Source organism: Oncorhynchus tshawytscha, linkage group LG34 (genome assembly GCF_018296145.1).
Source record: "Oncorhynchus tshawytscha isolate Ot180627B linkage group LG34, Otsh_v2.0, whole genome shotgun sequence".
NCBI lineage: Eukaryota > Metazoa > Chordata > Actinopteri > Salmoniformes > Salmonidae > Oncorhynchus > Oncorhynchus tshawytscha.
In genome coordinates, this window is record NC_056462.1 from 14,225,320 (window position 1) to 14,250,991 (window position 25,672).

General features: G+C 44.6%; 1 protein-coding gene across 3 annotated transcripts in view; it reads left to right on the forward strand.

The window, feature by feature from the left end:
- Positions 1–2,516: 2,516 nt before the first annotated feature.
- LOC112261291 (mineralocorticoid receptor-like) overlaps positions 2,517–25,672 on the forward strand; it is a 97,795-nt gene continuing 74,639 nt past the window's right edge. For 2 of the 3 annotated variants that reach the window (XM_042312089.1, XM_042312091.1), the window contains exons 1-2: positions 2,517–2,958; positions 4,409–6,355. In XM_042312089.1, coding sequence (XP_042168023.1) covers positions 4,428–6,355 — 1,928 coding nt within the window. In that variant the 5' untranslated portion in view covers positions 2,517–2,958; positions 4,409–4,427. The remainder of the gene's footprint in view (positions 2,959–4,408; positions 6,356–25,672) is intronic. The other variant, XM_042312090.1, reaches the window with a different exon arrangement.

The following is a 25,672-nucleotide window of genomic DNA, read 5'->3' on the forward strand; positions in this document are numbered from 1 at the left end:
CATGGCTCACATAAACACCATTATCCACCCCTCTTCTACCCTGTAATTATTCCCCAGGTCGTTGCTGTAAATGAGAACATGTTCTCAGTCAACTTACCTGATTAAATAAGGGTAAAATAAAAAATATATAAATCCCAAAAACCCTAGACCCACTCCAATTTGCATACTGCACTAACAGATCCACAGATGATGCAATCTCTATTGCACTCCACATTGCTCTTTCCCACCTGGACAAAAGGAACACCTATGTGAGAATGCTGTTCATTGATTGACTACAGCTCAGCACGCAACACTAAAAGCTCATCACTAAGCTAAGGACCCTGGGACTAAACACCTCCCTCTGCAAATGGATCCTGGACTTGCTGACGGGCCGCCCCCAGGTGGTAAGGGTAGGTAACAACACATCCGCCACGCTGATCCTCAAAACAGGGCCCCTCAGGGTTGCGTGCTCAGTCCCCTCCTGTACTCCCTGTCCACTCATGACTGCCATGCCAGGCGCGACTCCAAAACCATAATTAAGTTTGCTGATGACACAACAGTGGTAGGCCTGATCACCGACAATGATGAGACAGCCTATAGAGAAGAGGTCAGGGACCTGACCGTGTGGTGCAAGGACAACAACACCTCCCTCAACGTGATCAAGACAAAGGAGATGATTGTGGACTACAGGAAAAGGAGGACCGAGCACACCCCCATTCTCATCGACGGGGCTGTAGTGGAGCAGGTTGAGAGCTTCAAGTTTCTTGTTGTTAACATCACCAACAAACTATCATGGTCCAAACACACCAAGACAGCTGTGAAGAGGGCACGACAAAGACTATTCCCATTCAGGAGACTGAAAAGATTTGGCATGGGTCCTCAGATCCTACAGCTGCACCATCGTGAGCATCCTGACTGGTAGCATCACTGCCTGGTATGGCAACTGCTCGGCCTCCGACTGCAAGGCACTACAGAGGGTAGTGCGTTGACTAGGGTGGCAAAGCGGTACCGAAGCGCCAAGTCTAGGTCCAAAAGACACATCTTAACAGCTTCTACCTCCAAGCCATAAGACTCCTGAACAGCTAATCAAATGGCTACCCAGACTATTTGCATTGCACCCCCCCCACCCCTTTTATGCTGCTGCTACTCTCTGTTTATTATCTATACAGAGTCACTTTAACTCAACCTACATGTACATATTACCTCAACTAACCGGTGTCCCCGGCACATTGACTCTGTACCGGTACCCCCTGTATATAGCCTCGCTATTTTTATTATACTGCTGCTCTTTAGTTATTTGTTATAGTTCTTTTTTACTTAACAGTTCTTTTTTCTTAACTTTGTTGGTTAAGGGCTTGTAAGTAAGCATTTCACTGTAAGGTCTACACTTCTTGTATTCTGCGCATGTGACAAATACGATTTTTGATTTGATTTAATGCGATTTGGAATGCCAGATCAGAAACTGAAATATAGCGCCATCCTGTGGACACAATTTCTCCAGTCATAACATGTTGCAATACTGTACTAAAACTGAGCTCCACTGTATCTCTCCACTGTATGTATATAGGCTATAAAGCCGAGAGAAATCACTGAATTCACCTCTATGACTTGGTGACGTGTCCAGTGTGCTGGTATTTATATATTATGGGTTATTAGTTGCTCCTATCTAAGATCAAAGGATGTAGTCAGAGGAAAAGCACCAACATCCTGTTTTGATTTCACTCGGCTAACACTACACAGCAGCATGGTTTTTTTAATCATCTGAACAAGACTTGTGTATTATCATGTATTATGCCCACTACATATCATCATTAAGGATCATTTGATGCTTAGTTATGATTCATAGGCACTAAACACTTACTGTTGTTGATGGTTTTATCTTCATAACCTCTGACTAAGAAAGGTTGATAGATTATGTAGCCAGTTTCTGCCAAGGGGGAAGATGTAACAGTCTCATTAGACCTATGCCCTATATGTCAGACAGCTATTAACATATATCCACTTCAGGGTCTGTGGGTGTTTTTGTCTAGTACTCAAACAACAAGTTGGCATACAGTTAGTATAACCCCACACCAGCACATTATTACAGATAAATGTGCAAAATGTCAGCCTTGCAAAGCACAGTGCCATTGTCAAAGAGCAATAGTTAGATTTCAAAGTGGTAAACGATGCATACTATGCATAATATACCTGTTTTTTTGCAACATCTATAGGCCTACTGTGTATTTTATTCATGTTGAATTTAGGCCTATTAGTAAATGTAGTATTTAAAGCCCACTGCAATGTATTATTCTGTTCTACACTATATAAAAAAAAATGTTTTGCTCATGAGACGTCTCCTCCTATCCAAAAAGCATTTTGAGTATTAAGTATTAAAACGGAGAAACTCAACCATACTTCAAATGTAAAGGTACTCTATTTCCAGCGCAATAGCGTACCTGTGCTCAGGAGCCTGCGACCGAACGCACTCCCCTCCCTCCCTCCACACCACTCTCCCTCTCTCGTCCCCGCCACCCCTTCAGAGTTTGTATTGCACTCGTTACAGAAGGAGGGTTCATGTGCACAGAATGACGTCGCACTGCAAGTCTGTCTGACTCCTTCGCTGTTTTTATCAGTCATTCTATCGAATGGCTAGAAAATCATAAATCTGCGGAATTATGGTCCGAATGTGAGAATACCTGATGCGTCCGATCTATATGTCCCTCTCGATCGGTGTGTCCAAGCAGCGTCTTGATGTCGAGGATTACGAGTGATATAGGCTACGCAGCTCAGCAGAGTTCTAGCCTACTGTTCTGTGCGTTGAGCTGTCAGAACTGAAACTACATGTATGGAAAGAGAAAATGCAGAAAAGCTGAAGTGGGGGATATTGTAAAGAAGAAGAAATAAGGTACAGGCTTGGTTTCGTGTCTTTATTCTCTCTTCTGGATTATTGCCGCCCAGCAACACAGCCACTTGACAAATCTGAATGTCGTAATTAAGGTAAGGGCGCAGAATGATATAGCTCGAGGTAGGTAAAATACTTGTGGTTATTATAATACTTAGATGAATATGTCAACTCCCTAAACGAAATGTAAATCACTTTAATTGTCACCTGAATTATCCCCAGGAAATCTTTAACTTTTAACTATATCCTGAGGGACCGCTCGGACAGATTGTGACCTACAGTATAGGCTATAAATACAATTAAAGGCTGCTCTCTTTCTCTTTCTCTCTAAACAATAAAAATAGCCTAATAATAATAATAATAATAATAATAATAGGACTTATTTGCGCCCAGCAAGCTATTGGCGCATTTATTTATTATGGAATCTAAACTTAAAATCGGTTGTTTATGACTTTTCAAAGATCAGTTAATAACAACTTGAACTTTGTCTCCAGCGACATTTCCATCAGATAATCATTCTTTACAATAATAATAATAATGGATAAGAGTACGGCTTGCTCTGCTGTCATTGCAGGACTGAGATGTCTGAAATGACCTGCTTGCTAACTATTAATGCACTTTTGAAATAGTTTTGCACACTCTTCGATCAGTTGCCATCAATGTCAAAACTGTGATGTGCATTTTGGTAGATCAGATTGCCCCGCAAAATATTGCATAGCCTTCATCTGTCGTTACAACCTGGCATGTAGCCTACCTTTTTTTGTAGTTTGTGCGTCGACAACTATCCTATCTCATAAGCTTTCTCATTTAGTATAGCCTAACCCGTAATTAGGTCACCTCATCAAAATATCAGTGTTTTTCTTTAGTCCTTCTCTTTGACAGTAGGCTAAAGCATAAGTTTACCAGGGCATAAGTTTAGGAACAACAACATTACAATACGCATAATATAAAGGGCTAAATGTGATAGCATGGGTCAATATTGCGCATTGAATTATTCTAGAAAGTTGTTATATGTTTTCCAGAAGACGCTCAAAGATAGATACCATTTTCAAGTTATGTCGCAGCTATGTTGTGTCTGAAAAAACAATAGGGGATTGACAGAATCGTCGGGCCAATCCGTGATGAAAGTTTATGTGACGCTGTGTCTGTCTCTATCCAATGAAAGTGCCCAAGAGGAGGAAATTAAAACTATAAAACTACGTCATGTATTTAAAAAAAAAATCAAACTGTACTGACTTGGCGATTTAATAGTACAGTTAATGCAATTAATCCTGCAAACCAGAAGGTATCATGTCATAAATCTAAAGAAATGCATTATAAGAAGTAACTTGCAATGTATGATAAGGTGTGATGGGGAATTGAGTCATAGAACGAGTATTACTCAGACATGACAACACAAATCGTTCTATGACCCCCCCAGCTTCGGCAATGTGAGATTCCAGCAGCTTTTGCATGCTATGTGAATAATGCATAAAAAATACCCTACCACTTTGAATTCATATTTAAACAGCATTCATCAAATTAATGTATTCCTACAACCTGCAGGTAAATCAATGACCCAGCAATGGAGACCAAAAGATACCCAAGTTTCTTCGAAGGATCCACGGACACAGAGAAGAACAGATGGTCCCATGTCCCCAGCAGTGCCATGGACTACTGCTGCAGCGGAGCCGAGGAGGCCGACAGCCTGAACCTGAACAGCAACAGTGATGTCCTGATGGACATAGTCAATGTCAGCTGCTCCCCCAGCAGCAACACAGCCGACAGCAAGGAGAGTAACAATAACAACGAAGAGAAGAAGAAGCCAGAGCAGCAGCCTACTCTCAAACTGACCCCGAACCAACACCAGCCTTTTGTTCTCCCCCTCTTTAACCGATCCCTCCATGGGAGGAAGCCAGAGATGATGGACTCCAAGGAGCTGTCCAAAACTGTGGCTGAGTCCATGGGCTTGTATATGAACGCGGCCAGGGAGGCCACAGACTTTGGCGGCTTCGGCCAACAGGGGGGTCATTGTAGTCCGGGGAAGATGTACCCAGCGGGAGTTTGCGGGCGCTCCTGTCTCGAGGACAGCCAGTGTGCTGCGTCCACGGGGAGCCCCAAGTTGATGTCCCCTTCTACGGGGTTCCTGAAGCAGCCTAGCTCCACCCCAGGGGATTGCTGCTCATCTGGAACCCCATCAGGGTCAGCCGTCTTGGGCTTGTCTCTGTCCTGCAGCCCCCAGGCGCCCAGCTCCATCTCCAGCCCCGGGGGCAGCAACAACCTAGTTTCGTCCACCACCAGCCCCACCTGCTTTGGGGGGCCGTTCGCCTGTACGACCATCAGTAACCCCGTCAACCAGCATAACGCTGCCGGGCCAGCTCTGGCCCACAACCACGTCCACAGAAGGAACTCGGCCACCTGCAGCCCGGCAGGCTCCAGCACGGTGGGGTCGCCTCCACTCACCAGCCCCCTCAACGTGATGCGCTCACCCATCTCCAGCCCACAAAGCATGAGCAGCGTGCGCTCCCCACCGTCATGCAGCACCTCTACCAACATGAGGTCATCGTCTGTCTCCAGCCCCACTGGCAGCACCAACAACATGAGGGCTTCATCGTCTATCTCCAGTCCGACCACCGGGGGCCCCATGGCAATGTCCTCGAGCCCCAGGAACCCCTCTGGCGGTGGGGGTGGTTTTGCTGTGTCCAGCCCTGCTAGTGAACTGGGCATGGTCCAGAATGACTCCAACAGTCCCGAGGGACGAAGAGACCAGCAGGACTTCAAGGAGTTTGAGTTCCCCAAGGTGGAGAGCGTGGACGGGGAGATGTTCAACGTAGGCCTGGACCACATGGGTATGGTAAAGTTCATCAAGAATGAACCCGACACGGACTATAGGAGCATGTGTCTGGGTAATGGTAGCAACAACACAAAGTGTAACCAGGCCAGCGGCTGCCCCGGCAATGGCTCACCTTTCATCACACAGATAAAAAGTGAGCCAAACAAAGATGGCGGCGGATGCATGAATCCTCAGTGCTACACTGAGCAGCAGCAGCAACACTCTATGGGTCTCTTCCAGTCAGGTCCGTCCGAGATTACCTACTTGTCTCTGAGGGACAACATTGACGAATACAGTCTCTCTGGGATCTTGGGACCTCCGGGCACGGAGATGAATGGCAGTTACGAAGCCGGCGTGTTCCCCCACAACCTCCTGTCTAAAGTTAAACAAGAGAACAACGATGGCAGCTACTACCAAGAGAACAACAACAATGTTGTGCCCACCTCGGCCATTGTGGGTGTTAATTCAGGCGGACACTCGTTTCACTACCAGATCGGAGCACAGGGGACAATGTCTTTCTCACGGCATGACCCAAGGGATCACGGGACGAACCCCTTGTTGAATCTAATTTCGCCTGTTACCGCGTTAATGGAGTCGTGGAAATCTCGGCCCGGCATGTCGCAGGGTCCAAGAGGAGAGGGCTATCCAGGTCACGGCTGCATGCCAGACAGCATGTCAAGGTAAGAAAGAAATCGATGTATGGACAAAAACAAACTGCATTGTGGGTACTCTAGTGCTGCTGCACAACTCCAGCACAGTAAGAGCGGCTGGCTGGCTCAGAAATGTTTGTTACTTTCAATATAGAAAAGTTGAAGCTGAAAACAAACAGCATTGTGGGATTGTAGTGCTGCTGCACAACTCCAGTACAGTAAGAGTGCTGGCTCAGAAACTGTTATTACTTTAGACTTGTTACTTTATGTTACTTTAGACTTGTTATAAGACATGATGGACTGTCCACAGCATCTGCACAAAGCACACCCAGTGGTATAATCCAAGGGCTCTCATGTGCAGAGCGATGCTCCCTGCTATGTAGCTTTCGGGTGGAACTGAGTCTGTTTACTACAGTGTGACAGGATGAATGAAGGGGACAGTGTGTCTGACTTAAAGACCATGTTGCTCAGGACTGAGAGGTTAAAGAAGGGCGTTTTCTCCGAGTTGGGGACTACCAATATACTAATAACAACAAGGCTTGGGAAAGGGAAAAGTAGCGGGATGTTGGCTTGGCTGGGAGAACAGGAACTAAGGGATAGGGTCCAGCATTAGATAGCAACATCGCAACATACAGTAGAAAATAGGGCCAGGGCAGCAGTATAACAGAGGCTAAAGTTTGTTATCTTATCAGAGCTATGTGTATGGACAAAAACACCATTTATTGTACTGTTATTGAGAGGTCCTGACGGGACCTTGTGTAATGCAAATATATTTTTACGAGCCTGGGCTGGCCATTATGTGTCGACGTCATAAATTATTATGGATGATTGATCACATGCTTTTGTTGCCAGATGTGGGAAACAAACAGTTGCCTTGCAGGGCAGAGCCCCTGCCACCAAACAAAAACAAACATGCAGAAAAACGGTTTGTTTTGCCCAGGCAAATAGGCAACGTCTAACTTTGACACAGTTGTTGTTCGGACAGTTTATCTGATGTCCCAGTTGAGTGTGAAGCTAAATACAGCATTATGATATTAAGATCTAGGATGAATAAAACCAAAGTATCACAGCTATGAAACCAACCAGGAAATTGGAAAAAATTATCCAACTTTTTTGCAATTCCAGTATGTGAAGGAGTTACATAAGGAATTCCTTCCTTGCAGAAGGAGTTTGTTTACAGTTAATTGAAAGATATTAAGATATGATTATGGCTCTGGTATTTGGAGAGTTTGGGATTTGTTTTGGGTGTGATATATTTCTTCATTTTTGTTTATTTCACAGAGGGGATGTTTATTAATGGTGGTGTAAACCACCGTGCCTCCATTTTAGCACTCCCTTACGTTGTAAAAAATATTTTGGAAGCTTTAGAAAAGCATTTATTAATGTCTACATTAATAAACATTAAACAGAAAAAAATAAAAATAAAAATACATAATCTATTTTCCTTTAGTATATATTTTTTAGCTTACTAATGTTACTTTCCCCACTATAGCAAAAGATCATCCAATACATGTAATTTTGTCATTAAAAAATTTCATTGAAATACTGTAGAATTCCATTCATTCCTATGGAGGACTGCTCCTACTGGGGGAAGTGCCAATATGGCCGACCAGTGACTTCAAAGGCTCTCAATGGCCAATGCATATCATCCGCCATCTAGGGTTTGTATACATCATTGGTCGTAACTAATGATTTCTCTCTCTCCCCAACCACTTTATTTGAACGCACTCACAAACAGATCTACAACAATTATCCAGTCTCACTCAAAATAGCACCAATAGCACCATCAGGCTGGTTAAAAATGGGGCAATAGTCATGTCAGCCTTTGTCCTGAGGCTGTTATGTTGGTCCAGGAGGTTAGTCCCTGTCCCATTGACCTCCTATCGATAGACCATGCTACAATTCATCCAGTTGTTCTGGCTGTCTGATCAGGGCTATTCTTGTGATACTTGGCTATGGAATGGTCAGTCCACTTTTGGCATTCAGGAAGTACAGTAGAGTATGTGACAGGGGGTTAGGGCATGTATTCAAAAAGTGTTTTTAGAGTAGGAGTGCTGATCTAGGATCAGGTTATAAAATGTTCAAAAAATGTTATTCATTATGAACTAAAAGTCGTAAGTGATCTTAGATCGGCACTCCTAATCTAAAGACTCTTTGTGAATATGGGCCAAGAGACTTAGTTGAGATCAAGTGGGAATGAGTTAGATTTACATGCCATTCTGTCAGTTCGATTTCTATGGTTATATGCAAACTCATGTCATTGACTGTAACAACCCAATAAAAAAACTATTTTCTACTGCCCTTTATGACCTAAATACTTGATTCTGCTTGTATAACCCTCTCTAACCCCCTCTTTCAAGATATCTGGCCTGGTTTGACCCCCCCCAACCCCAACCCCCCACACTGATTTGAATAACGCTGGCTCATGATTAACAGAAATCAATTTCTCTTTCAACAGTGAGAATGATTATCCCTAGGGTACGAGCAGCAAATGAACTCAATGGTTTTTCCTAAACGGTTGGCCCGCCCCTGGCTTCATTGTGTTTTAAATCAATACTGGAATAGCCGGATGTTTGATTGGCAGAGAGGGAGTTGATGTCTATGTGCAGTGGAGGTACTAAACGTGTGTTTGTCTTTGCACACATGTATTGGTGTGTGCGTGTGTGCCAGCTGCGCTGCCTACAGTATCTGTGGGTTTCTGTGGGATAACAAGGCATGCAGTTCCTGCCAAATGATCTGGCCGTTACCTTGGAGACAACACGTCTTCTTCCCCTATGGTGGGAGCCAGAGCTTCAAGTGATGTTGACGGGATCACTGCCACCCTAGGCCTAATGAGATACAGCTTAGCCCCCTAATGTCAGGCAGGATGACAGTCAGAGGTGGGGCCTGGCCTGGCCGTAAGGCAGAGACCCAGATACAGACACAGCACTGGAACTGCCCCTCTCTATAAAACTATACACTTGGCTCCTCATAGGAGAGGTTCAGTCAAACACGCACTGGGGAAGACTAGCCAGAGTCCTGCTGTTCTCAGGGAAACAACACTTCATTCCAACTACACATAGCTCATCACAAGAGGAGGGGTTCAATCAAAACTGCACTACAGAAGAATCATATGCTTGTGGTTAAGAAATATTGCTTTATTTAGTTATATTCCTGTGCTGAGGTTGCTTGTTTTTATGTGGTTAATCAAAGTTTTTTGGACTCAGTTTTACTCAGTAAACAATGTATATGGTACCTATTAATTACATTTTATTAGGGTGTTTACAATCGTTCCAAGTAGCCAAGCGTTGCCGCAGTGTGAGTTGGATTGACTTCCTGCCAGGATCACATAACCCCAAAAAGTCAAATTGCAGGAATTCTATGGTCCAGTTCAGCTCTGGGTGGGTTAGTATTGTTCCCAGGCCAGTATTTCATCAGGAGAAAGTTACATAACCGTTAAAAACCAGCAAGAAACTGGAACTTCCTTTGATCAACTGAAGCCTTGGATGGCAGGGAGGGAGGGAAGGAGGGAGAGAAGGAGGGAAAGAGAAAGAAAGATTGAAACAGAGAGACAGAGTGAGAGAGGGAGAGAATATCAAGAGAGTGAGAGAGCGCAAGAGAGAGAAAATCGAGAGACTGCTAGGTCGAAGTAGAAAGAGAAATCCCTGTGCAGTTAGTATTTTTTTCAGGCTTCAACTTTGGTTTCCTCTGTATATGGGGTAATGTTTTTAATTAAAAATGACTGTTCGTCGGAGGAGTCTGGATTACTCAGAGCGAAAGCGTTTTAACTTTAATTCACAAGAGCAAAAAAAAGAGAGAAAAAGAATCTCCTTGGCCCAGAATGATTTTCCGTCAGAGCCTAGTTTGCTTCAGTGCTTTGGGAGAAACAGGTGGCCAGCTGTATGCGGTGCAGAGATTGACATTTTGAACGCAGAGGATTTCCCCTGCTGTATTTAAATAAGATTATATTTGACTGTATGTTTTGTAGGGAATCCGATAGAAGTATTTACTGTTTAAAGCTTGTGGGGGACCCTACAGTCCCATGTACAATACAGTACTACTTCAAAGTCTATGTAAGAGCTTACAATCTTATTTTCAGTCTAGTTTCCTTACCTCCTCAATTGAGATATACACAGCCATGATCAAATGATAAATTATCTGAACAAAATATATTACTATAAAATGACCTAGTTTTGGGTGCTGGATTATTTGTGTGCTCATTCCCTAAATCTCCAGATCTCTTGTCACCCTATTTAGAGAGTGCCCTGTTAAGCATTGACTGGGACTATGCTACAGTGTGTTGACATTTCTAGAGTTTAAAACTCTCGAGACGCCATCCTAAATGACGAGCTACTTACAGGATAAATGCTGTCAAGCACCATTAAGTCATGGAAATGGTGTTAGTGTTTAAATCAATGTGGCCAGGGACCAAATGAAGATACAACCCAAAAGGCCCAGTACACTTGTAGGTACCTGGTGGCTGGGTCTAGATCAGTACCACAAACATGCAAATACAAAAAGAAAACATATTTCTCTATCATTCTCCCACTAAATGTTATGCTTATGGATAAAAGAGAGTATTGATTTAAAGTGACGCCGACGTTTATTTTTTGCACATACTACATCTAGTCATTGTACTTCTATGGCACCAGCCTGGAGAAGAGGAGTAGAATCGAGTTAGGCGGAGGAGAGGAAGTGCCGGTTAAAAGAGAACGCTTTGCCTCTGGACCTGGGCCAAGTCCCAATGTTCTACTGGCAGGATGAAAGGGCAGACTCCTGAGAGAACGCTAATAGCCCTTTAATTGTATGTTCTTCTACTAAATTAATGAGTAGCATTGATTTGATTAATTCAGACGCGGCTGGATACTAATATCTAATTAAATCCACGTACTCGTGGTGTGGTTCGGTACGGCTGGCCCCGGTGCATTGTGGGTTGTGAGGCTGTGAGGGACGTTAGTTGCTCGTTTGGGATGTGAATGTGAGACAGGGGTGTTAGGGGTCATGTCCATGGTGTCTTTACCTGCCCTAGCAAGGAAGGTGTTCCTTGAGGAGGTAAAGACATTGAAGCCTGGGTCTTTGCTAATTCTACGTGGTCACATGAGAACTACTGTATGTCGGGTCCTCACCTTTGTGTTTGTGTGTGTGACTTACACACACACACTATTTTATGTTGAGTGCGGTATAATGCTGGATAAAAGAGGACTTATTAAACGACAGAGCTAACAGATGGGAAGTTAGTCGTAGACTGGAGATATCACAGGGGTGATATACACCAGTCATTATTATCACTACAAGAGAGAGAGAGAAATGTGCTCAAAAAGAATTACTTGAAGCTATGGACTAAAATAAAATAATTATTACAGTTGTCTTATGAACTAAATGTTGTATGACATTCAAAGACTGCCTTAGTTAAAAACACTGAACATGATTCTCTTCATTAAAAGATGAGAGGAGAAAGGAAGGATATGACCTAATGAATTGATACTCATACAGCGGTAACTACTAGTTTCCTACCTCCCCGTCTCTGTTGCTGCATCTCCCCTCTCTCTCACTCCCTGACTGTACATTCCTCTCTCCCTTCCCCCCCTTTTCTCTCTCGTTCACTCTCTGACTGTACCTCCCTCCCTCCCTTCTCCTCTCTTTCTCTCCCTCTTACTGTACCTTCATCCCTCCCTCCCTGTACCTTCCTCCCTCCCTCCTTTCTCCTCTCTCTCTCCCTCTGACTGTACATTCCTCTCTCCCTTCCCCCTTTTCTCTCTCGTTCACTCTCTGACTGTCCCTCCCTCCCTCCTTTCTCCTCTTTCTCCTCTTTCTCTCCCTCTTACTGTACCTTCCTCCCTCCCTGTACCTTCCTCAATCCCTCCTTTCTCCTCTCTCCCTCTGACTGTACATTCCTCTCTCCCTTCCCCCTTTTCTCTCTCGTTCACTCTCTGACTGTCCCCCCTCCCTCCTTTCTCTCTCGTTCACTCTCTGACTGTCCCTCCCTCCCTCCCTCCTTTCTCCTCTTTCTCTCCCTCTTACTGTACCTTCCTCCCTCCCTGTACCTTCCTCAATCCCTCCTTTCTCCTCTCTCCCTCTGACTGTACATTCCTCTCTCCCTTCCCCCTTTTCTCTCTCGTTCACTCTCTGACTGTCCCTCCCTCCCTCCTTTCTCCTCTCTTTCTCTCCCTCTTACTGTACCTTCCTCCCTCCCTCCTTTCCCCTCTCTCCCTCACTGTCCTGCCCTCCCTCCCTGTACCTTCCTCCCTCCCTCCTTTCCATTCTCTCCCTCCCTGTACCTTCCTCCCTCCCTGTACCTTCCTCCCTCCCTCCTTTCCCCTCTCTCCCTCACTGTCCTGCCCTCCCTCCCTGTACCTTCCTCCCTCCCTCCTTTCCACTCTCTCCCTCCCTGTACCTTCCTCCCTCCCTCCTTTCCCTTCTCTCCCTCACTGTCCTGCCCTCCCTCCCTGTACCTCCCTCCCTCCCTGTACCTTCCTCCCTCCCTCCTTTCCCTTCTCTCCCTCACTGTCCTGCCCTCCCACCCTGTACCTCCCTCCCTCCCTGTACCTTCCTCCCTCCCTCCTTTCCTCTCTCTCCCTGACTGTACATTTCTCCTTCTCCTTCCCTGCTGGGATCAGAATGCCTGTCCTCATTTCAACCTCTTCTTGAAACAGGGTTTGATGAAACTTGCCCAAATTTCCAGGGTGGGCCATACTGGGCACAGTGTGTGTGTGTGTGTGTGCTCAGACTTTATTACCTATCGCTGCCATACAGAGGCTTGTCCCTGTCCGTCATTGAGCTCTTTTACATACTGTATGAAGAGAATGTAACTGTATACTTCCTACCACTGCAACACAAAGCATGAGATTATTGTGACGACTGCCCTGGTTTCTATCAATAAAAGCTGTGTGAAATGGATGAAAATAGTGTCAGTTCTAGTTGATGAAAGAGTTATCAAGACACTGAGGCTCCTATCATTAATATAGACAACTGTTTATGAGCTTCCACAGTGCCCCTTTAAGTTTGTTCTTCATTGTTGGTGTAGGCTACGATTCATAACAGCAGAATTCGATTGTACGATTTTGATATTACGGTAACTTAATTGTGTCCAGATGGATTTTAAGTTAGAAAATGTTTGATTTCTATCGGTTTGATGGACAAGGACATAATTCACATTCATCCGAGCTATAAAAAGTAATGTGATCCATACTACATTTTAGATTAGTTTTCTTTGAGTGAGATCCATACTACATTTAGTTTAGTTCTTTGAGTGAGGTGCATAATACATTTAGTTTAGTTCTTTGAGTGAGATCCATACTACATTTAGTTGAGTTCTTTGAGTGAGATCCATACTACATTTAGTTGAGTTCTTTGAGTGAGATCCATACTACATTTAGTTTAGTTCTTTGAGTGAGATCCATACTACATTTTAGATTAGTTTTCTTTGAGTGAGATCCATACTACATTTAGGTGAGTTCTTTGGGTGAGATCCATACTACATTTAGTTGAGTTCTTTGAGTGAGATCCATACTACATTTAGTTGAGTTCTTTGAGTGAGATCCATACTACATTTAGTTGAGTTCTTTGGGTGAGATCCATACTACATTTAGTTGAGTTCTTTGAGTGAGATCCATACTACATTTAGTTGAGTTCTTTGAGTGAGATCCATACTACATTTAGTTGAGTTCTTTGAGTGAGATCCATACTACATTTAGTTGAGTTCTTTGAGTGAGATCCATACTACATTTAGTTGAGTTCTTTGAGTGAGATCCATACTACATTTAGTTGAGTTCTTTGAGTGAGATCCATACTACATTTAGTTGAGTTCTTTGAGTGAGATCCATACTACATTTAGTTGAGTTTTCTGAGTGGATTTCCCTCCTCAGTGCATCATTATCTTCCTCCCTGCATTCTGATCTACACTACTGACCAAATAAGGGCATGGTGCGATTCATCATTCATGTTTAATTGGAGTTTGTATTCAAGTTCTGAACTGCTGTGTTTACTTAATCTAGCTAGCAGCTAGCTCATCGCTGGACATGACGGGACTCGACTCACTGACATAGGCGGAAATGGATGTCATTAAGGAAAACACTTCCAAAAAATGTTAATTGTTCTGCTTCAGCAGTCCGTTAACTAGGTCAACACACACCCACGTACACATACGCTCTGTTCTCTTCAGAATATGTCTAATACATCTGAAGAAATGGCTAGCACTATGGCTATGTGATGGCATCGACCTATATTAGTAGTAGCATACTCTCACACAGAGCTTCTCTTTATATTCTAACCCGGTCTATGGGAAACAACAACGGCTGTGTCAGTCAGTGTGCTCTGTGCTTTGTCGGGTCTTGAGTTGCACCCATAAAAACCCACCCCATAAAATCCCTGGTAGATTGTTATGACTCAGGCTATTGGGTGCTCGGCTTTGTCACAAAATTCACGTATGTAGTGTCCTGGGTACAGGCTCTGATAATGTAGCACCCTGGGGACAATCTCTGATAATGTAGCACCCTGGGGACAATCTCTGATAATGTAGCACCCTGGGGACAGTCTCTGATAATGTAGCACCCTGGGGACAGGCTCTGATAATGTAGCACCCTGTGGACAGGCCCTGATAATGTAGCATCCTGGGGACAGGCTCTGATAATGTAGCACCCTGGGGACAGGCTCTGATAATGTAGCACCCTGGGGACAGGCTCTGATAATGTAGCACCCTGGGGACAGGCTCTGATAATGTAGCACCCTGGGGACAGGCTCTGATAATGTAGCACCTTTGGGACAAACACTGATACAGTGACCCAGCCAAGGTAAAAGGAGACTTCCAGGGGTCTGATGACAGTCCATAGAAAAGACACTATCACATTACACAGAGAGCTGACACAGACGCAATTGGGTGACCAAGACTTAAAAAGGGGTAAACTGGTTTAGCAGGAATCAAAATGGCAGCCTATTGCAGGAAGGGATGGAGGGTAGGGTTAGAGAATCATCCTGTAATTGCCAGGGCTTTTGTGTTAATGACAATGACATTGGCCCACAATGGCCCCTGTTATGTAGAACAGATCCAACGGTATTGTGTACAGGTTGTGTGAAGGTATGTGTTGGGGTGGCTCTGGCGCCCTAGAACACTTGTGTGACTTACAGGCTGTTGTATTGTTGTGCATACCATGTTGTGCAAACAATTGTTTTTTGACTTGACAGTGATATTTTCCATACAGCAATGGTGAGAGATATTTGTTCCCATGTCTTGTTTACGAGTGTGCCTGGCTGCCATGTCCAAATAGACTGGTGTCTTTTTAGGGGAAGACCTGGTCATAGGGCAACCTGGACCAACCTAGATCCAAAATGGCAGATCAGGATACACTAGAACCATTGTGTTCCTTGTCAATTGGCTCCGTGGACCCACAACGTTTCTCTACAGTGCACTGCCCTAGGACTGGCACCCCCTGGCCCTGGTTTTACTGCACTGTACCTGGCACAGGCCAGACATTCCCTGTTTACTGTCTGCTGTTGTTTCGGCTGACACCAGCCACTTGGTTTCAGCTGCTTGGTTCAGTCTAATCGGTTAGGGAGACAGGGCGGCTTTTATTTGGATTTAGCCCTGTTAAGCAGGTGGGTTTCTGTCCCGGCTTCAATAGGAGCAATGTTTTATATACAAACTGCCTGGGTTAGTAAGCCAGAAGGGGCTAGGGTGGTTGTGTTGTTAGTTACAGTGGCCCATACTGTGAGATTATGGTTCCAGCCACAAAAGACACCTATGAAGTTATGTTAGTTTTACTTTTGAATAGTTACTATACATTATTCTCAACACAATACTTGTTGTCTTCTTCTTTGAGTAATGTATTCATTGGCAAGGTAATTGAGAGGGTAGAAGGATCCTGCATGCTTCAGGTGTCCATGCATATGATTCTTCTTGTGCTACTCCTGATTTCTAGGAGATTTACCTCCTTCAGCACACAAAACATATTTATCTTGCAGGAGCACCGTCATGTCAAAAAAAAAGAAACAGAGAAAACAAAAAGTGTTTTTTCCTCTCGATGCAAATTCAAGTAATACCGGTTGCAGAGTAAATCTTCCTAATGCAAATTAGCATTTAATCCGGCGCTTAAGGCATAACTGGAGCACACATCTGGAGGGATAATTTGCAGTTTTACGGTCTAAATGGATGGCTCACTCACATACTTAGAGGCTTGGGCCAGCCAGCCAGCCAGCCAGTCGGCACTTAAAACACAGGTAGTAATGCAGCTAGCTAGCTTGCTCCTTCAACCCAGCTTTAGCTAACACAATAACCCAGCTTCAGTAAACAACTCAAAACAACAACAACTAAATTTAGGCCCTCTAGATGGCTGTGGCACATTGTTTTTGTGGAATGAAACTAGCTCCTTTAGCAGAAGCGTCAGCTAACAGCTAACACTATGACACAGCTTCAGCTAACACTAAGGCACAGCTAACGGATAACACTATGACACAGCTTCAGCCAACACTATGACACAGCTTCAGCTAATAGCTAACACTATGGCACAGCTTCAGTAAACAACGCCAAACAACAACTCTTGCCCCAACATTGCACTGTATCCCATCTAGATATGGCTGTGACATGTTGTTTATGTGGTGCCCTCTCTGGTAGAGCCAGTCCACTTTTCTCCCGATTATTCAGAGAGGGAAGTCTGACCTATTTATGCTCAATGCATTAGCTAGCAGTGTGCTTCAGCTTAATTTTGTATCAGCCCAGGCATCAGTTGTTATCTTTGGCCTTGGGTAGACCAGGATTGCATTCCAAATGGCACCCCTTTCTCTTCAGTGCACTACGTTTGACCAGGGCCCATAGGGCTCTAGTCAAAAATAGCACACTACATAGGGAATAGGGTGCCTTTTGAGACGCACCCCAGGGCTAACAGGGCTGAGTGTCTGTCAAGCTACATCCAGGAGTGTTCATTAGGGCCTCTCTGAAAAACTAGCTGAGTAACCTGACTAAAGAGCTTGTAGACTACAAACCTTTCCATGGTAAATGGCTGTGTCACTTTACTGGCCTTACATTTGCCATTGAAAGCTGATTGTTTTCCCTATATCCATCCACACAGTCAAATGTACCCTGACTTCCACATACTGTAGTTTCTTTGAACAGAGTAGTCTATTGTCAGTTCATTCTCTAAACTTCTCCTCTGATGTCTTTCCCAGTTTATTGACAAGGAACACGTGCAAAAGCTTCTGCAGCCGGTTTGTTTTTGGAGGAGGAGGATGTTTTCTTGGGTTGTTTTTGACACGTTTGAGATGCCTGGAGTTCTTTCTTCCATTCCAGTGTACTTACTTACACCCCGGCAACATGTACACGGTAATTCTTCTAGAATCGTAAGAACATCTGTTTCAAGAGCATAGACGTTCAGGTACCTGGCTGACACCATTCCATCAGGCTTGTTTGACAGGTCGTGTGAAAGGTGTTGAGCAGACCTGTTTGAGACCAGCCCAGGGAAGGATCCAAGTCACTCACAATAGAGCCTAGAGGCGTTTCCACAATCATCAAGTAAACCAGGGGACAGAAAGAAAGAGTTTGTGGCCTACATATGGTCTTACAGTTTAACAGCCTATATCTACAATGGAATAGGTGGTGCGGTATAATGCATTGCCTTGGTTATTATTCTTGCCAGTAGAGCTTCCCACGCAATGTTAACCTGACACTCCTGGGCCAACGCCCTCCCTCCGATCCTATTTATCACAACCATAACTCCAACACGTCAATCCCTGCTCACATGACAGATGCACTCCCCTAACCCTTGACCCCTGGGCCCTGAGTTATACTAACAATACTCTGTTAATAGGGCCCCTTTACCCTTCACGTGCTCATACATAGATTTTACTATGGATATTTTCTACTTCGTATGGATTCTTTTGTCCATATAGACATTTCTTTCAATGACTGTCTGAATGAGAGGAATAAAACATCAGTGTACATTACACCGAGGTGTGGGAGGTTGAATAGTCCAATCACCACAATGTCCGGGTCATAGGCTCAGTCTGGAAATGTACATTGTGTTTTGCCATTGCTTGTTATACTTCAGCCCACACAGTACAGTGCAGTACAGTTTCCTACAGTACAGTGCTGCTACTAACAGTCCATGTCCGAGGCAGTCAATAACAGATGCCATGGAGTGGACAAATCTATGTACAGTAAGATTCTGTTTATGTTGCTGGGCTGGTGTCCTCTGTGCTAAGAACAGGGTCACGGACATTCTAGAACCAGATGTTGAAAGCCAATAAAAACTGACAAGTCATACCAGAGTGACTGTCAGTTTGTCCCTGCTGTACAGTACGTGACAAATAGAGGCTCTTTCCATCTCTGTGACGGAGGTTTGCCGACACTTCTTATAAAGTCAGAAGAGCACAGATTCAAATCGAAATAATCTACTGTAAAAACAGGCCAAACTACAATATAAGACTCGGAAGGCTACAGATGTGAATCTAAGCCATCTGCCGTAAAAACAGGCCAAACTACAATATAAGAATCGGAAGGCTACAGATGTGAATCTAAGCCATCTGCCGTAAAAACAGGCCAAACTACAATATAAGAATCGGAAGGCTACAGATGTGAATCTAAGCCATCTGCCGTAAAAACAGGCCAAACTACAATATAAGACTCGGAAGGCTACAGATGTGAATCTAAGCCATCTGCCGTAAAAACAGGCCAAACTACAATATAAGAAGAAGGCTACAGATGTGAATCTAAGCCATCTGCCGTAAAAACAGGATATGAATCTAAGCGGAAGGCTACAGATGTGAATCTAAGCCATCTGCCGTAAAAACAGGCCAAACTACAATATAAGACTCGGAAGGCTACAGATGTGAATCTAAGCCATCTGCCGTAAAAACAGGCCAAACTACAATATAAGACTCGGAAGGCTACAGATGTGAATCTAAGCCATCTGCCGTAAAAACAGGCCAAACTACAATATAAGACTCGGAAGGCTACAGATGTGAATCTAAGCCATCTGCCGTAAAAACAGGCCAAACTACAATATAAGACTCGGAAGGCTACAGATGTGAATCTAAGCCATCTGCCGTAAAAACAGGCCAAACTACAATATAAAGAGGCTACAGATGTGAATCTAAGGCTAAAAACAGGCCAAACTACAATATGTGAAGGCTCAGATGTAAGCCATCTGCCGTAAAAACAGGCCAAACTACAATATAAGACTCGGAAGGCTACAGATGTGAATCTAAGCCATCTGCCAGGCCAAACTACAATATAAGAAAACAGGCCGTAAAAACAGGCCAAACTACAATATAAGACTCGGAAGGCTACAGATGTGAATCTAAGCCATCTGCCGTAAAAACAGGCCAAACTACAATAAAGACGGAAGGCTCAAATCTAAGCCATCTACGGGTCAAACAAACCAAACACTATCAACGAGGGCCGTTGTGTCCTGTTGTCTCCCGGCTGTGCTGTAATGTTTATTAAAATCCCCTTTGTGGTTGTATTAGACATGCTCCAGTGCCGGAGTGGCATTTTCAACATCCGAACAAAGCTACATCTCATTACATAAAATATGAAAACACACACAACCACAAATGCACACACACACACACGGGCGTGCACACACACAATCGCACGCACATTAACACTGAACGCAGGCACACAAAGACACACATACAAACGTGTGCGCACACGCACTTGCACACATACACTCACCTACTATGAAAAAAGTCCAAACACTCACAGTGTGAGGGGTGATTTCCCCATGTGATTACACTGGTAAGAGCCAAAACTCAACAAGAGAACATTTCCATACAGCAGAGGATGAAAACCTGTTAATAAGAACTGTGCACCCACAATGCATGCGTGCGTGTGTGTGTGTGTGTGTGTCTGTGTGTGTCTGTGCGTATGTGTGTGATGGAGGTTGGACCTGGCAGAGCGGGGCATGGGTCATAAAGGTTTTACTTCTTATCTCACCCCTCATATTCTCACCCGGCATATTCTAAAGTTGTTGATTATGGTACTGGACCGATTTGATTTTGAAAAGGTTGAGAGAGGAGGAGAGGAGGAGGTGAAACACTTATTCCTGTCTGCCGGCAAGACGAGCGGGAGGGCAGAAAGTAGATCAAATGAGAAAACAATTACAGCGAGTCACCATGCAGGTACCTAAGGTTATTGTTTTTAATGACAGCCACATCCTGGTGCAGGAGCCAGACAACCGGACGACTAGACCACCGCGGCTATGCTGCACTGCCTCAATGGGAACTGAGAATTGAGCGGTGGGGTAAGCTTTGTCCCTCATCACAAGACGAAAACAGTGTGTGTGTGTGTGTGTGTGTGTGTGTGTGTGTGTGTGTGTGTGTGTGTGTGTGTATGTGTGTGTGTGTCTCTACCAACAAGGTGAGCATGTCTGCCGAACACACACAGATAAGCATGAACACAAAAAAATGCTGAGTCAAGTTTATAGAATACCGTCCCGTGCATAGCCTTTCGTTTCACCTCAGGGTGAGTGTTTAATGGTCCACCCCCTCATAGATACAGAAATGTACAGCCCTAGGAGATCTTTACTTTACATTTTCCTAGAGTATAGACTCCTCAGTACTCTTGACACTCAACAGCTGCTGCAGATGACTGCTGTCTGGGATGCTACGACACACACACACACACACACACGTAAACCCTCCGTTTCTCTGTTCACAGCATTTCTAACAACGAAAGATCATAGAAATGGATTCTACTCATTAATCAGATCCTCACACATTTACTGAACAATATGTAGCCAATCTTCCATTGTCTTAGTTGAGCCAGTGCCACCCTGAAGCATAGGCCTACATTACATTGGTTTTGGCCACAGGGTGTGCTAGTTCCATCATTTTCTTTCCCAATTGTGGTAGTCAGTAAACATCTGCAGGGCAGTACTATGCCAGTCATTCCCTCTGTGGTTTACTGTGGTTTGGCTTCCTCTGTGGTCCTCTGGTCTATAGACTCACGCGTGTCTGTATTGGCTGTATGACAGACTGTATGATGGGCTGTGGGTTGATGATGTGGCTGCTGATTTGGGGCACTGGTAGCAATACACAAAGTAAGCATGTACAGTATGTCTTGTTTCATGGTACAATGTTCAATTGTGTTATAATTGCAGACCTTGAATATTAAGTCTTCATCGCAAATCTGCCCGAATGAAGGTCATGGTGAGATGATGAGCTTTGAAAAACCAAACTACTATCTTTGGGTTTTGGTAGCCTATATTTCTTGGCCAGTTGCGATTGATTCTTGGTTGAGAATGAGCGGACGCTGTGGTGTGGCGTTGGATTACAAATTACATCCGTATTGGAAAGACGAGAATTCTTTGCCGGAGGTCCGACCTTGAGGCCCATTAGAAATCAATAGGCCTTTGCGTCTGAATTGGCTAAATGCTTTCCTTATTAAGGACTTCTACCCCATAATCATCATATTACCGCCAATGTCTAGTGGAAATCTGTCTGTGGCAAAGACTAGGCCGTTTGAATCAAGATCAGGTGTGGGCTCTTTGTTAAACTTAAATAGTTTTTCTAATTAAGGATTGGGCCTTTAAAAAAGGAGGGAAGTGTACACAGGAGCAATGTGACACAGAGGGCTAGAGTCACTTACAAGGAGAGTGAATGTATGACTGGGCATTTCTTTTTTGGGACGACACCAATCTATATTTAGCAAAAGGGTAACGATATAGGGCAGATACTGAAGGACAGAGAAATGTGTCAGACATACTCTTTTACTGCACGCTATATTGCTTAGGACTGGGGAGGACATTGATGAAAATCTCGTTATCCAATGAATTAAGAATTCTATTTAGTGGGTGTGTTAGGGACATACTCTGATTGGTTGGGTTTTAATGAGTGATTTGCTTTGTCGTTCTACTACTTAATACTTAATACTGTGACTTGGCCTTAAAGGACCCTAGTTAACATCGAAACCTGTATAGGATTGAATTATATAGACCTAAGTCTATAATATATGTTTTACGTTTCACGAATGTCACATAGACCGTTATTGCAGAGGCCAGCCAAGAAGGTCAAATATACTGCCATGAGCTCAATCAACCATCTACAATGAGTTAATACTATATTCAAATGACTGTCAGTAAGCTGGGACATACACTTACAACACATTTCCTGCTGCATGAGTCTGTGCATGCTACTCAAGGCCAGTGGCTGTTTTGTCCATTGGCTACTATTTTTATCCAATGAAACATATTGTACCTGAATCAAATAACATTGTATGTTCTTAAATTAGAAACATCACTGGCTTAGCTACATTGCTCAGTATTTCTACAGTAATCATCTCTTGTGGTTACTGTATTTCTACAGTAATGTAGTTCATCTCTTGTGGTTACTGTATTTCTACAGTAATGTGGTTCATCTCTTGTGGTTACTGTATTTCTACAGTAATGTAGTTCATCTCTTGTGGTTACTGTATTTCTACAGTAATACAGTTAATCTCTTGTGGTTACTGTATTTCTACAGTAATGTAGTTAATCTCTTGTGGTTACTGTATTTCTACAGTAATGTAGTTAATCTCTTGTGGTTACTGTATTTCTACAGTAATGTAGTTAATTTCTTGTGGTTACTGTATTTCTACAGTAATGTAGTTAATCTCTTGTGGTTACTGTATTTCTACAGTAATGTAGTTAATCTCTTGTGGTTACTGTATTTCTACAGTAATGTAGTTAATTTCTTGTGGTTACTGTATTTCTATAATGCATTTGCAAGAGCTTTCTATCATTTTCACTGATTGCTCACGGTACTGCTATTTTCTAAATATGAATTATATGATATATGAACATTTGAACATCTTGGCCATGTTCTGTTATAATCTCCACCCGGCACAGCCAGAAGAGGACTGGCCACCCCACATAGCCTGGTTCCTCTCTAGGTTTCTTCCTAGGTTTTGGCCTTTCTAGGGAGTTTTTCCTAGCCACCGTGCTTCTACACCTGCATTGCTTGCTGTTTGGGGTTTTAGGCTGGGTTTCTGTACAGCACTTTGAGATATCAGCTGATGTACGAAGGGCTATATAAATAAATTTGATTTGATATGATAAATGGAGTGTATTTGCTTTGGCCCCCGATGTTTAAGTGTAGCCATATGTGAAAGCAATGTCAATTGGTTTAAGATTTAACTGTTAAGGCTAATTATATATAAAATGAAATCGTTTTTTAAATGAACACATTTGTATTTGTTTTGTTATTTTTTGTTGGGGGGGGTTACAGGTACATTATCCATTTCAAATGATATGTTTATAAAACCTGTGCCTGTAGGCTGACACTCAAACGAAAACAATCAGTACATACAGGAAAAAAACTCAAAATAAGTGGGCCTCCACCCCCAATCTCCCATCCCATTCCCCCAACCCCAGCCAGCCAGCATGTCTCCACCCCCGACCTCCCATCCCATTCCCCCAGACCTACCCAGCTAACATGTCTCCACCCCCAACCTCCCATCCCATTCCCCCAATCCTACCCAGCCAACATGTCTCCACGCCCAACCTCCCATCCCATTCCCCCAACCCTACCCAGCCAATATGTCTCCACCCCCAACCTCCCATCCCCTCCCATTCCCCCACCCAGCCAACATGCCCCCACCCAGCCAACATGCCTCCACCCCCAATCTCCCATCCCATTTCCCCCAACCCTACCCAGCCAACATGTCTCCACCCACAACCTCCCATCCCATTCCCCCAACCCTACCCAGGCAATATGTCTCCACCCCCAACCTCCCATCCCCTCCCATTCCCCCAACCAGCCAACATGCCTCCACCCCAACCTCCCATCCCATCCCATTCCCCCAACCCCACCCAGCCAACATGCCTCCACCCCCAATCTCCCATCCCATTCACCCAACCCCAACCAACATGCCTCCACCCCCAACCACCCATCCCATCCCCCCAGCCAACATGCCCCACCCCCAACCTCCCATCCCATTCCCCCAACCAGCCAACATGCCTCCACCCCATCCCCACCACCCCACTCAGCCAACATGCCTCCATCCCCAACCTCCCATCCCATTCCCCCAACCCCACCCAGCCAACATGCCTCTACCCCCAACCTCCCATCTCATTCCCCCAACCTCCCATCTCATTCCCCCAACCCCACCCAGCCAACATGCCTCCACCCCCAACCTCCCATCTCATTCCCCCAATCCCACCCAGCCAACATGCCTCCATCCCCAACCTCCCATCCCATTCCCCCAACCCCACCCAGCCAACATGCCTCCACCCCATCCCCACAACCCCACCCAGCTAACATGCCTCCATCCCAAACCTCCCATCCCATTCCCCCAACCCCACCCAGCCAACATGCCTCTACCCCCAACCTCCCATCTCATTCCCCCAACCCCACCCAGCCAACATGCCTCCATCCCCAACCTCCCATCCCATCCCCACAACCCCACCCAGACAACATGCCTCTACCCCCAACCTCCCATCTCATTCCCCCAACCCCACCCAGCCAACATGCCTCCATCCCCAACCTCCCATCCCATTCCCCCAACCCCACAACATGCCTCCACCCTCAACCTCCCATCCCATTCCCCCAACCCCACAACATGCCTCCACCCCCAACCTCCCATCCCATTCCCCCAACCCCACCCAGCCAACATGCCTCCACCCCATTCCCCCAACCCCACCCAGCCAACATGCCTCTACCCCCACCTCCCATCTCATTCCCCCAACCCCACCCAGCCAACATGCCTCCATCCCCAACCTCCCATCCCATCCCCACAACCCCACCCAGACAACATGCCTCTACCCCCAACCTCCCATCTCATTCCTCCAACCCCACCCAGCCAACATGCCTCCATCCCCAACCTCGCATCCCATTCCCCCAACCAGCCAACATGCCTCTACCCCCAACCTCCCTCCCCAGTCCCCCAACCAGCCAACAAAAGCAAAGAACATTTAAAAAAAATAGGAAAATAGGTATACATATATTGTTTATTTGTATGTGTTGGGCTTTAGCTAAGATTATTCTTTACAGAGTCAAGTATTTTGTCCAGGCCTCAATTGTTCCTTGACTAGCACCATTCATTCTCGCTGTCAATAATTCTAATGTTATAACTTCTAACAGTAACTGTATCCACTGGTGAATTGGGAGAGAGTTAGGTGGTTAACATCTTATTTATTTATTTATTTATTCACCTTTATTTAACCAGGTAAGCTAGTTGAGAACAAGTTCTCATTTGCAACTGCGACCTGGCCAAGATAAAGAGTAGCAATTCGACACATGCAACAACACAGAGTTACACATGGAATAAACAAAACATACAGTCAATAATACAGTAGAACAAAAGAAAACAAAAAGTCTATATGCAGTGAGTGCAAATGAGGTAAGTTAAGGAAATAAGTAGGCCATGGTGGCGAAGTAATTACAATATAGCAATTAAACACT